Below are 13,704 nucleotides of genomic sequence, written 5' to 3'. Positions count from 1 at the left end.
CTCATGTCTTGATCATTGAACACACTAACTGTATTGTTCACGTGTATTTATGCACAAAATGTCGAAAGTGAAAATCAAACTGATGCTCGAACATATAAAACCATTATTTGGCTGTGTTGCTTTGATGAAACACACCTTGTTAACACATTCAGTAAAAATACAGCTCATCAATAACTACACTGATTAAGGTGAATATATTCCTGCGCAGGCAGATGTCTCTTTAAACAGAGTGTGTCTTGGTGCTGACTAGTGAGTTTTCCCTCCCTCCTATATAAACCCAGCGCTCCCGCTCCTGCTGCAGTCAGTTCTCATCCGGTCCAGCCAACATGAGTTTCACGGTAGACCACCACCTTTTCGGCCCGACCTCGTACCGCAAGGCTCGGCCTGCCTCGGTGTCTTCCAGCGGCTTTCACTCCCAGCGCCGCCGCCCCACCTACAGCCAGCCATCCTCCGTGGACGGCTTGGAGACCTTCAATGGCGACATGACACGGAGGAACGAGAAGGAGATTCTGCAGACTCTGAATGACCGGTTCGCCGGCTACATCGACAAGGTGCGTAACCTGGAGATGCACAACCGCAACTTGGAGGCAGAAGCGGCAGCTCTGCGGCAGAACCAGGCCGGGCGCGCCACGGTCGGGGAGCACTACGAGCGAGAGCTGGGCGACCTGAGGGGTCTCCTGCAGCAGCTGACCGGGGAGAAGTCCCGCGCAGCTCTAGAGCACGAGCACCTGGAAGAGGACATCCAGCACCTGCGGGTCAGGCTGGAGGATGAGGCGCGCAACCGGGAAGAGTTGGAAGCTGCTGCGCGCGCCATGAAGAAGTACGTTGAGGAGTGCCGGCTGGCGCGGATGGAGCTGGACAAGAAGCTTCGTGCCCTGGAGGAAGAGGACGTTTTCCTGAAGAAGAACCACGAGGAAGAAGTGGCCGAGCTCCTCGAGCAGATTCACGGCGCGCAGGTGAGCTTCGACATGCGAGACACTCACAAGGCGGACGTCACCGGCGCACTGCGAGAGATCCGCGCGCAGCTGGACGGTCACGCATCCAAGAGCTCAACGCACGCGGAGGAATGGTTCAAAGGTGAGTTGGGTCAAAAATAGTTAAAGTTAAAACAAAAAACAAAAAAATCAAAAATTTATTTTTGTGTGCAGTATAGTGTTGGTTCTCTGTCCGTGGTGCTGAAGTCTATCCCTGTGATTTACGTGCCACTTCTGAATTAGCCTGTCGCCGAATTGTAGCCCTATTGTAATGCATAATGTGATTTAAGAAGAATGAGCAGTAGCTTGCAGTATTGTGCTCATATCAGGGTTACAAGCATCACTTACTTTTTGATGAGACTATCAACACTGAAGCTATTACCTATGTTGACTTCTAAATCTTTGCAGATTAACAGATGTGGTAACTTTAACTAAAGAGAGGACATTTCTTAACCGATTACAGGCAAATTAAGTAAGTCAAGGCAGATATCATGACTATAAAATGCAGAGAGATCAAAAGGCTATTTCAATAATTTAACCAGTGCACCTTTCTGCGGGTGCATCGCTGCCGCAGAATAATATTTCTTACTTAAGGCAAGCACTGCAGGAGAGAGATGGCACACAGAGAGGAGCCTATGATTAATTCACACTCCCGCAGTGGGTTACAGTTGGTGTGTTCTTGCTCCCGCCCCATGTGCTGTGTGTCTCTTACCCTGAACCTCTACAAATAGAAAAGTGGTTCCAAGGTCACTGTTTGTGGTAGGCGGACAAGACAGAGAATGCTTCACCACTCTAACAGTCCTCTTTTCTGATGTGGCAATTGGATGTGATAGATGGAATATGGATGGAGCCCTGTGAGGGTCCTCTTTACGATTATACTGACCTTTGTGGCGCTGCACAAATACACAGTCAACAACTTTAAAGGCCAACAAGAGTTTTATCTGAGCTGCGTTTCACAGAACTTAATGAACTATAGATTGACCCTTGCTGCACATTTACATGCTGACTTGATAACCAGCGGAAGGTGCAAAGTGAATGACCTTCCCTGTGTGATGTCCAGCTGACTGCAGCAGTGTGGCTCATTGATGCTCGGAGGAGGAAAGGTGCTGAGTCAGAGTACTGACTGACAGATGGACACTGCAGGAGTTTTGTTTTGAAACAAAATTTTGAACTGAGCCATGTTGGTTTTTAAAAAGCTGACTTTTCAAAATGAAACAGAGTCCCCAGAGGGTCTCTGTCCCCAGAGACCCTCTGGGGACAAATGTCAAATGTATGAATGCTTATGGAATGAATAAGAATGCAGAAGTTTTCTGTAAAGCAAGTCACGTCAAACTGTCTTTGGGCATTAGCTAGTCAATGGTATGAGACAGCAAATGTGATTTCTAAATACATTCTTTTGTGTGCAATATCTGCAGTGCGCATGGAGCATCTGTCTGAAGCTGCTCGGTCCAACCAAGGTGCAATTCGTGGAAGCCAGGAGGAGATCGTAGACTACCGCCGTCAGCTCCAGAGCCGCATGATTGAGCTGGAGACTCTTCGGGGAACCAAGGAGTCGCTGGAGAGGCAGTGTATGGAAAGTGAAGACAGACACCACGATGATCTCAACTCCCTACAGGCAAGAAATCAACACAAACATCTCACTTATCCCACACAGGGAAACACCACATTCATTTCACTTCCTTTCATACCGTCTGTATGACATTTGACCCGGACGGCTATGTTTTCTTTTCTTTTTGCAGGAGACCATCAACCAGCTGGACAATGAGCTGAAAACCACCAAATGGGAGATGGCCAGCCAGCTGAAAGACTATCAGGAGCTGCTGAATGTGAAGATGGCTTTAGATATTGAGATTGCTGCTTATAGGTTAGTCAGGGTTTACACATAATTCAAATAATTATTTGGCTTCTTAATGACACAAGTTATTGACATTTTCGCTGACTGTGTGTCTTTGTCTTTGAAACAGGAAGTTACTGGAGGGAGAGGAGAATCGCTTCGTGTCAGGAGGAGGTCCGTACTCTTACCTGGAGAGCAGAATCTCTTCCCACTTGAAAGTGAAAAGTGAGGAGATCTCAGATACAGTCATAGTGGAGGAACAGACAGATGAGACCCAGGTTACAGAGGTGACAGAGGAGGCAGATGAAGAGGAAGAGAAAGAAGAAGAGGAAGACGAAGGCGAGGAAACCAAAGAAGAGGAGGAAGGAGATGAGGAAGGAGAAGATAAGGAGGAGGAAGGAGAGGGAGAAGTAGAGAAGGAGGAAGAAAAGGGAGAGGAGAAGGATGAGGAGAAGGGTGAGGAGGGAGAGGAGAAGGGTGAGGAAGAGGAGGCAGGTGAGGAAGAGGATAAGTCTGAATCTCCAGAAAAGGCTGCATCCCCTCTGCCTAAATCTCCTGCTGTCAAATCACCCGTGTCTAAATCTCCACCAAAATCACCAGAATCTAAATCACCAGAATCTAAATCACCAGAATCTAAATCCCCGATGCCCAAATCCCCGATGCCCAAATCACCGGCCAAGTCGCCTGCAGTCAAATCCCCAGCAGGAGATGAGTCAAAGTCACCTGTGTCAAAATCCCCACCCAGCAAATCCCCTGAATCTAAATCTCCTCGTCCCAAAAGCCCTGAACCAGAGTCTCCAGAGAAAGAGAAGGCCAAGCCTGCCGCTGCCAAAGACGCACCTAAAGAGGAGAAAAAAGAGGAGAAGCCTCAGCCTGTCAAAGAAGAGAAGAAGGAGAAAGAACAACCTGTGAAGGAGGAGAAAAAGAAGGAGGAGCCCAAGGAGAAAGAGCCAGAGAAGGCGGACAAAGCCGATACAAAGAAAGAGAGCAAGGAAGACGAAGCGCCAAAAGTGGATGACGCTTCGAAGCCGGCTGCTCCCAGCAAGCCCTCAGAGGACAAACCTGCCCCCAAGTCTGAGCCTAAAGAGAGTGCTCCCCCCGCCAAGGAGGACAAACCCTCTGCTCCTAAATCAGAGAAGGCCGAGCCGGAGCCAAAGCCTACCCCTAAGGCAGAGCCCGAGAAAACAGAGGGCAAGAAGGAGGAGAAGAAGCCAGAGGAGAAGTCTGCACCTAAAGCCGAACCCGAGAAAACTGAGAGCAAGAAAGATGAGAAGAAGCCAGAGGCAAAAAAGGAGACTAGTAAAGAAGAGAGTAAGGAGGTGAAGGACGGAGGGAAGGACGGAGGGAAGGCGGAGAAATCTTCTGGCACGGAGGCGAAGGAGAGCAAGGAGGAGAAGGCCAAGAAGTGAGACCGATAAGCTGTGATGGAGGAGAGGAGGAGATGCCAAAGAACTCTTTGGAGGAGGGGAGGTTAAAGAGCATGTGGAAGGGGCTGGATGTAGCCAGCTGCTCAGACGGGCGCTTTAATGTCCAAAGCAAAGCAGGTGATGGTATGTAAGCAATAGTGATTTCTGTAGCAAATAACCCCATGCTCCCTAAGTATGGCCATTACACACCCCTGATGCTTCTGATGTATGACTGTAGTGAATGCAGAATGCCCTCAACTCTTTATCTGAATGTGACAACTGCCCTTAATTAATGACAAGTGCATTTAAAATGAATCCCGCTGACGGGGACCGCTACACACGCCTTTTAAGGGTTAGAGATGTCAATATATAATATATATATAATAATGTAAAGCTAAAGATTGTGACAGACATTGACTATAAAAACATATATTTAAGGAGATACAAATCACTATATTATATTTACAGATACATCAGTAAGAAAGACTTGAATTTTGCTTGTTGTGCACCTTAATGCAGCTTCTCCTGACAGGTGAAGTCTCACTCTTCTGGTCTGCAATGTTAGGACAATGATGAGTATGTGTTACGTATTTACTGCTGAGAATATGCAATATGAAACATAAATAAAGAATGATAAATCAAACACAAAAGGCTTTTGGGAGAATCTGTTTACTTCTGCAAAAAAACAACTACAACAAACAATAGCACATTGACCTCAAGGGAGGATTTACGAAGGAGAAGTGTCAAGAGTAATCGTAGAAGGTGCGAGGCTTGGAACTGCACTGCATTGCGGCTGAGAGGGAGAGCTGTACCCCCCCCCCCCCCCACAGCAGCCACTGCACCCTTCCTCACGTCCCACAGACCACGCTCATGTATAAATCAGGAGCAGTGCTGCTTGCTTGAACAGAACAGACTCAGTTTTGCCTCTTTTATTTCCAGCTCTGCCCTCACAGCAAAAGAGGAAAGTTCACACCCTGAAGCAATGATTTTGTAATTACTAACAGCATCGAGTATCCTCAGTATCCTGAGAAGGCATTAGATTAATATAGAACTAAATCAACGAGATACAAATCCTGTCTTTTTTCATCATGACTTATTCTTCCACAGAAAAGGTGTAGCTACATTTTTAATAGGGTTTATTAACGAGTGCAGCCGGTTACAAAAGCATTTCATCACCTTTTTGTTTGGATACAGTTCTGACATTGGACACACTTTGGCCGACATTGGAAGGATTTCTCTCCCGGCGGGATTTCAGGGTTCTCTTCGCATCCAATGTCGTTTCATCCGATAGATGGCTTTGTGTTAATGGGTTCATCGACCACGTCACAAAACACAACAGGTGGAAGTCACAAATGTCATTACAAATTGGTTTTGAGAATTTGAAAAAAGAAAATGAAATAAACTAGGAAGATAAAAGTATGAGTACAAGTCTCCGATTGCAGTAACTCAACTAATGGTGGCTTCTTCCATTTACATACATCCATAAGTCTTTGAGGCTTGGATGTCTGGATTCAGTTAAATCCTGCTGAATTGGCACTTCAATGTGCAAGGAAATGAGTGATATTTTGCCGTAGACTGCTGCTATCTAATCATAAAATGAGAGGAATCCTTGAGGGAATTGTTATCAGCATCCTGAACAACGAGCTGTTTTTCTTCCATTAAAGCATCCAAGATGAAAAATGAAAAGGTCAAAGGCTAACTGTTGACTATAAAATATCATATTCCATGGACACAACTCTCTGGGGAAATGACTCAGCTCTCTGTAGCACTAAACCACAATGGCATAATAATCAGCTCGCGTCTATAAATAGAGCAGCGCAGAGAGAGGCGAGGCTGGCGAAGGATCAAACAGAGAAGCTTGGAGTGCACAACAAAGCATGGGTGCAACAGAACCTTAAATAGACCAGACACACACACACCCATTCAAGAAAATAACATGTCGTTTTTTTATTTTCAAACAGGTAAAAAGACTTTTAAAAAGGAATACTTTGCGCGTCAAAGAGCCACAAAGATAAGCTGGAGAAGTTACAGTTGTGCAGTACAGCAGAGAGAATCACAATTCTAGCGGTGACTGAAGAAGCCCTGAGGGTGGTTGTACTTGAATGGCTTCAGACGATTTGGACCCCTGTGAAAGAGAATGAGACGTCAGAGATGCAGTAAATCTAGTCAGATACCAAACTGTCTTTAGACCACATCTCGTCTACGAACAGCTTCTTGTGTCTGCGTACCTGACGGTGCGCAGACACATCTTTTCTCTGGGAAACTCTCGTGGTCCCTCCACGCTGTCATCTTGTCCTTCAGTCTCCAAATAGACATCCAGGCAGACACACAGGCGTGAAAACTGATTGGTCAGGAGCTGGTGTCCTGGTCGTGGCCCCTGCAGTTCATTTTTGAACACGTTGACCTCGCTCTCCATGGCCTAAAAAAGGAAAAGACGAGTCAGTTAGAGCCTGAAATATCTAGATGTAAAATGAGCTTGTGCATCAACAGAGCACAAGCTTATGGAACACGAGTGATCGATATTGAAAAATGCTCGTACTCGAAGGTTGTCGTCGGTGCGTCCACTCCGCTCTCCCTTCCAGCTGAGGGAGAGGGAGAAAAGAGGAGAGACTTCTGGGTAACGGGGACTCAGCACCACAGCGGCCTGGAGGTGAGCTGAGGAAGAAAAAGATCAAGACAGGTGGGTTATAAGACACACTTCTATTCAATTCAATTCTATCATCGGTGCTAGTAGTTTACCTGTGCCCCTTTCCAACACGGACATGAAGTACAGGTCGGTCTCCGTTGCCAGCCCAGCATCAGTCACATGACGAGTATATGGCAGATCCTACCAAGAGAGAGAGATATCACAGTGAGACATGTCCTGCACGAGGAGTGTCGTTATCTTTTTAAACAGGTCTGTACGTATGTGTGTTTATACATGTGCATACCATGTAGTCCTGGTGAGTGGACTGGGTCCAGCGAGCTAAACGCGAGATGATCTTGGCAGGAAAGAGTTGCTGACACTCGCTGGAGACCGGGATGATGCTGTGCTCTGGAGGACAGGAGCACAAACACACTCACTCACTCAAACTGTCCCACCTCTTCTTCAGGAGCGATCGATGTGTGGTTGTTTACATTTAACGTACCTAGAGAGGCAAACTGTTTGTGCAAAGCCAAGCGGGACAGGAGTCGTCCCCTCAGCAGCTTCATGGTGGTCTCCATGTGGCTGGCACACAGAGAACTGCCGACACGCACGCCCTGGAAAAATATGAGCATGTAACCAACGTGATGAGGGGGTAACACGCAGAACCCGTGCACATCTGGGATAATACTCGATTTCAACACGCACCTCGGAAGGATCTTTGGGAAAATGGAGTCCTCCTAGACTCTGAACCCACATGTAGGGATGGCCCAGATCCTCCACATAATCAGCAAAGCAAACAATCCTAATAGGAAAGTATGGGTTAATTCTGCTGGCTTGTGAGTCGCTCAATATCTTCTCATTTCCTTTCATTACTTGACATCCTCACCCGACTTTATCAAACTGGTAGCGGTTAGCTGGATTGGGTGTTTCTCGTCCCTGGTCGCTGGTGTAGAGACAGCTGAGTAGAGTGTCTGATTTCAGCAGGTCCCTGCAAAAGAAGACATCATTAGACTCAGACAGGTCCGGGTTACTGTATTTATACCAGTAAGTAGTTTTAGTTTGCGGTAGACGAGGCATCCATCTTGACACACGTTTTACAATCAACACAGACAGAGATGATAAAATACACACATATACACACACACACACACACACACACACACACCCTGCACTGATGGCTGTGTTGAGGTCTGTGGAGGTGGAGACCTTGGTCTTGACTGTCATAATGTTCAGATTCATCAGGTAGTAGAAGTGGAGATGGAGGATGCTGCCATCTGTGGAGACACGATGGATAACACAAGGTGATTAACTGATCCATTACTGGCTCACTACTCCCTCTATCCCCCTCTTGGTATTAATCCTCTCAGTGAGCGTCCACAAGGGGTTTCTTTACACTGCAGCGCATTGGTGAACAATAACAGGACTTGGCCGCATCTCCCTCCAGGGGGCACACACTGTGATGATGGTCATCTTTCACGCTCTCTGCAATCACAGTGAACTCCCCGACACCTACGCTGCTCACTTTTTGCTCTTACTGCAGATAGAAGCACTAGAAACACAAAGAGAGGTTAGAGAATATGCTTACAGCATGTTGTAGGTGCTGCAGACCCACAATGCTGCAAGCGTGTCTCTCCCCCCCCCCCTTTAGGTAGAGTTACGTCTGCAATGCAGATCCCCCTATAATATGTCACTATTCCTTTTACTGCCAGCAGAGGGAACACGAGGGTCAAATGGTGTCATGACATCATAGCAGACTGGGTCACGCTTACTTCCTTTCACTCACTATCTGGTAGGTGTATCAGATAGTGAGTTACCACGATACACAGCACAGCTACATTACAAAGGACTAGTAAATGTGACACTAAAATTTGAAGTAGAATGAGTTACCTTTACACTTGAGGTCTAAGCAGAGGGACAGAGGGTGCCTTTTCAGCATCTCCCGTCGTTTGTCATCCAGCTGGCCACCTGTAGTTGGCCTTCTTCTCTTCTGTCAATAAAAAGCAAGAGAAAAAAAAGAGATGAGGAGAAAGAAAGCGAGGCAAACTGTATGTTTGAGATCGTGACAATTAGCATCAAAATCTAGCTGCTTCCAGGAGAAACATGCATTTGACTTCTATTGTTATGGATATAAGGAGGCAACAGCTCAAAGGAAAGGCTGGAAGAAGGTGTGTCAGATCAAAGTGTGCTCTCTTGTATTGATTATTTAGCCCGTTTGCACTATTGTATGTTTTGTGTTATGCGGATTGAATGTACCTTGTTGTACTTGGGAAAAGCTAAAGACAAATTTCCACTGAGGTGGACGATAAAAACAATCTAATCTGAGCGGTCATAAGCAGATATGCCAGACAGAGGTTGCAACAAAATGCAACACATTTTATTCAACCTACACATTTACTTCACTAGAGAAACATCCCAACAGACAGCACTGGTCCGGTGCCGAGTGTGCATGCCTGAGGTGGGCTCTGGTTACAGTCACCTAGCCATCCTTGGGAAATACTTCTCAAACCCCCCCCCCTGCTGGCACTCACCCGGAAGCAGGAAGAGATCGATAGTGGCCACTCTCCAACCCGCCAGACCACAACGTGTGACAGCTGGGACTTCTGGGACAAATTGTGTGTCCGTTGCAAAGACGGATATAATAAGAAATCGTTGAACTCACTGACCGGAGGGTGTTAGTGTGTGTGTGTGTGTGTGTGTGTGTGTGTGTGTGTTGGGAGTGAAGCCAGGCCCGTGACTCACCGTTTTCTCCTGCTCCTCCTCTGCATCTGAGTCACTCTCATCATCTGGATAAAACCAGGACAAAGAATATTATGTTGGTTTTTTTGTTGGAGATACATCTCTCCCAAATACAACAACTTGAAATATTAAGCAGCATTGAGTAAAACCAAAGATGAACTGCACATCAAAGCTACGTGTTGGAGTGATACGTGTTCGTATGATACGTGTTCGTACCCTGGGAATCTTCTGGAGGTTTCGACAGAGCCTTGGCCTCATCCACATCACCACTTATTGAGACACACAGGTTCTTGTCTGACATGGAAACAAAAATAAATCACGACAATCAGGGCTTACATTCCTTAAAAAAAAACAAAAAAACAAAAACTTGAAACATAAGATATTCTTCCTCTAACGACGACTTACCACAGGCCTGGCCGTAGGCATTGGCTTGAACAAACAGGACATAGAGAGGTGGAGGCAGGTGGCGGGCAACCTCTGTCTGAATCTGAGCCTGTTCAAAAGGCATGGACAGGTACTCCTGCACTGGGATAGAGGCCTGGGGAAGAGGAGAGAGCAGAAATCATATCGTCATTAAGGGTGTCTATGTGGTGTCCATCAATGAAGAAACTAATTAAGCAGTCAATATCATAAATCATAAACGAACAATACATTTTCAAAATCAATACTCCGAGCTGCTGCGACTGCAACAAAGCCCGAGTGATAGTGTGGTCCTATCAAGACCTCTGTAATATGGCACCTATACCTGCATGATGGCATTGAGTCCTGGCTGCAGGCTTGTCAGATGTTCCTTCTTCACCTCGATGCTCTTCTGGATCTTCTCCCTTGTGGTCTGTGACTCCTTGTATTTCTCTGCCAGCCTGTACCCAAGCACAAACTTTTAACCGCTGCTCTATACTCAAAAAATAATTACGACTGTTTGGTTTATATTTTGGGCAAGCTTGTATACCTCTTCCGCTGTTCGAGCTCCCAGTCCAGCCGTGCCAGTGTGAGCTGGTGAGGATCATTCTTCGTGAGCTGAGGCCTGGAAATGTCCTGTGGCGCCTCCTGGTAAAACTCCTCCTCAGGCACCAAGTCTATTTCCTCATGCTTAGACCTGGATCAGGGAACAGTGTGTTAGAAACTATATTTGTAGTATATAACAATGGTTAACTTCAGCATGTTTTCATGGGTAGTAAGTCGGATATATTCTGTACTAACTTGAACTCCAGACACTTGCTGATCTCCTTCTGAAGATGCATCACTTCATACAGCAGGTTCTGTAACTGAAGGTGCAGCACATCCACTCTCTGCTTTGCCTGAAAGGAAAAGAAGGTGGTTACGGTTGGTTTACAAAAACAACCCTGGAAATAAATACATGACAAACAATTCGCCAAGAAGGATCAATAAGCAGGATTCAAAACTGGATCAATGAAGTCTCAATGAAACAAACCGGAGGGCGTATACGTTTTATCTGCTGACAGTGGCAGCTATTGCAGTTTGGTGGTTAAAGTAGTGTAATGGAAAATATGCTTCCAGAATCATATTTAGTTTTAAAGATATAAGTCAGACATATGACAAAGACATAACAGTTTTTTGCATGCCTTGTGTGCTTTGCAAGTCTCACCTGAGGACCAAAGGTGAATATTCTAGCATGAACGAGATAAAAGAATAGGTCCCTCTGTTTGGATTGATCAAATCAGCAAGGCACTCAAGTCTTGTTTGCTTTTGCTTACAAAACAGCTGAAAGGCTGATGATCCTGATTTCATGTTTGAATGTCTTCCAGCATCATCAGACCTTTGAGTTCTTGGAAACAATACGTGTCTTGTTGGCATGTCCTGGCTGACATCAGACCTTTGAGTTCTTCAAAATACCCGTTTTCCATTGAATAATTTACCTAGGTGAAGGGGGGTTTTTCAAGGATATAAGGACGTGATTTCGGTGACTTTTTCGACAGCCTCCCTACTGCACACTGAGATACGTGTCAGTGGAGACGCTCTCCTATTTGCAAATATTAAAAGACGAACCACGTTGATTCTCTCAAGACTCTGTTCATTGACATAGATTGGAAAACTCTAACTCTTCTCCCGATGGATCATTGAAATTTTCCATAACAGTAGAAACAACGTTGTTGGTGTTCCTCATCAGCACAAAAGAGTTGAGGCAGCACTTTTTCAGCAAATGAATGGAATGGAGTGAGCTTAAGCTACGCTGGTATTTCTGTTAATATCTGATGGAAGCTGGACAGCCTGTGAGAGTTGTGTGGGAGTTACCTCGTGCGTCTGGTCTCTGCCTCTCTTCAGTCGCATATGAGCCAGACGATTGAGTTTTTTCAGATTCATGAAGTGGATGCAGCTCTGCATACGTCTCTGCTCCACCTCAGCACACTGAGAACAGACAAAACTAGTTAGACTTCATCATTGTGGTGGAGACACACAATCAACTTTGGTGGCAATCATATATACAATGTTGTGATGTATTAGATTTACCAATACCACAAGAAAGTACCACATGTATAAAGTTTATACAGTGACAAGCCAGCACATCACTTCGATGAGTTTAACGAGTCTGACAGACACCGACTATGAAATCAGTCTATAATGACTAAGCAGTCTGGATGTGCGTACTATCTTAAATGTAAGATTCTTACCCCGTCTTTGGCTCCATTGGCTTTCAGCTCCTGAATCTCACTCATGAGTGTGGCCAAACTCTCACATGACTCTTTGTACTGCAGGAAGTCCTGCTCAGGGTCCCTGGCATCCAGCTCCACCTCCTCACTGTACACACGCACATCCTGGAAAATACATCAATACATACAGTAGATCACACCACTGTCGGCCATGCTTTAACTTGACCCCACTCAAGTGCTGAATCTATTACAACACAACTAGCAGGCAAGTGGTGAGTGAGTTAAGTCAGGTCCCAGACTCTGAACTTCACTCAAACTTCAACATTGATAACTTATATTTGTATGGTATCTGATTGGTAACAATATAACGTTGGTGCTTAGAAATAGTGGGACATCAAACCTAGTCCTTGTGCCCATATTTCATTCATCAACATATATTTTGTGTTTCAATCACATGAGGACCTTCATCAAAATCACAAAAACAGATTAAATCGCGGGTAGACTATCTCTCACTCACACACACACACACACACACACACACACACACACCTTTTCGTGAAAGATGTGAACAATGTAACTCGCTAGAGTGGATTAAGTACTTGGTACCTCTGCGTCTAACGTTATTTAAATTTGCAAACAAACTTGCTCGACTGTTTTGATTTCTGTATCTCGGCTACATTAACCTTGTCGAGGTGTATTTATGCCTTTGACCCCAGGCCTTCTGCTGTTGGTCTCCCTACACACTGCTGCCCCCTCCGTCGCCCTAAACCGGTCCGATCCGGCGGCGTCCTAACTTCACGTTACCTGCTGATCTCCCTCTCCGCGACTTCGCTTCGTCTCCGGTGTTCCTCCTTCAGTGCGGAGAACCTTCGGCTTCCGCTTCTTCAGGGCGTCCGACATGTCTGGCTGGATAACGATAGTGAATATATAGGCTTAAAACAATAAAATATCGATAAAAACGTTCGCCAGTTACAGTAACGTGGCAGCAGTATTTTTCTATTAGCAAAGTAGCTAATGTTAGCACTGTAGCTGTGCAATGGCTGACTAACGTTAGCATTCTGGCTAACAACCCTTAGCTTGTCGGCTCACAACGGTAGCTTTCCAATCAGTTACACAGCCGTCAATATAGTGTATGTTTGATGTGATGTGTATAACAAGACACAAACCTCCGTGTAGCAAAGATACGTCTGTGTTTTTAAAAACCGTGCTCAAATGCACATGTAACGTTACAGTACAAGGTACTTTGTTAAACCGTCGAGGATGGACGGAAGCCCTGCTTTGCCAAAAAACCCAGTGCATATAAACCAGCAGCTACACTGCCACCCACAAAAAAGGAAATAACCGGCATTGCAAGTCATTCAAAAAACCGCACTACACTAATAAATATACACGGTACAGTACAACTAGCAAAACATAATAATTCAAGGAAGGAAGAGAAAATCGCCTTGCCTGTGTTGAATGCAAAACCTTCTGAAAAACAACCATATCATATACATCCCATATGAACTATACTGTTCAA

The 13,704-nt window shown here is 45.5% G+C and overlaps 2 protein-coding genes across 2 annotated transcripts; one reads left to right on the top strand and one right to left on the bottom strand.

Annotated features, from left to right (window-relative positions):
* Positions 1 to 285: 285 nt before the first annotated feature.
* On the top strand, positions 286 to 4,864 carry LOC116388414 (neurofilament medium polypeptide). Its single transcript, XM_031856250.1, has 4 exons — positions 286 to 1,077; positions 2,390 to 2,589; positions 2,714 to 2,838; positions 2,939 to 4,864. Exons 1-4 carry the CDS (start codon positions 327 to 329, stop codon positions 4,215 to 4,217), a joined length of 2,355 nt encoding a protein of 784 aa, XP_031712110.1. The 5' UTR covers positions 286 to 326; the 3' UTR covers positions 4,218 to 4,864.
* Positions 4,865 to 6,136: 1,272 nt separating this feature from the next.
* Positions 6,137 to 13,660, bottom strand: thoc5 (THO complex 5). Its single transcript, XM_031856251.1, has 20 exons — positions 13,352 to 13,660; positions 12,990 to 13,091; positions 12,207 to 12,350; positions 11,830 to 11,943; positions 10,777 to 10,874; positions 10,526 to 10,672; positions 10,322 to 10,436; positions 9,982 to 10,114; positions 9,793 to 9,870; positions 9,580 to 9,623; positions 8,728 to 8,827; positions 8,006 to 8,114; positions 7,727 to 7,828; positions 7,546 to 7,642; positions 7,343 to 7,454; positions 7,145 to 7,248; positions 6,954 to 7,041; positions 6,754 to 6,869; positions 6,443 to 6,633; positions 6,137 to 6,339 (listed from the first exon to the last, which is right to left on the bottom strand). Exons 2-20 carry the CDS (start codon positions 13,083 to 13,085, stop codon positions 6,276 to 6,278), a joined length of 2,052 nt encoding a protein of 683 aa, XP_031712111.1. The 5' UTR covers positions 13,086 to 13,091; positions 13,352 to 13,660; the 3' UTR covers positions 6,137 to 6,275.
* Between the last annotated feature and the right edge of the window lie 44 nt (positions 13,661 to 13,704).

The sequence above is a fragment of the Anarrhichthys ocellatus genome, unplaced genomic scaffold (genome assembly GCF_004355925.1).
Source record: "Anarrhichthys ocellatus isolate YVR2014 unplaced genomic scaffold, GSC_Weel_1.0 scaffold17, whole genome shotgun sequence".
NCBI lineage: Eukaryota > Metazoa > Chordata > Actinopteri > Perciformes > Anarhichadidae > Anarrhichthys > Anarrhichthys ocellatus.
This window is presented reverse-complemented; position numbering and strand designations above follow the sequence as displayed.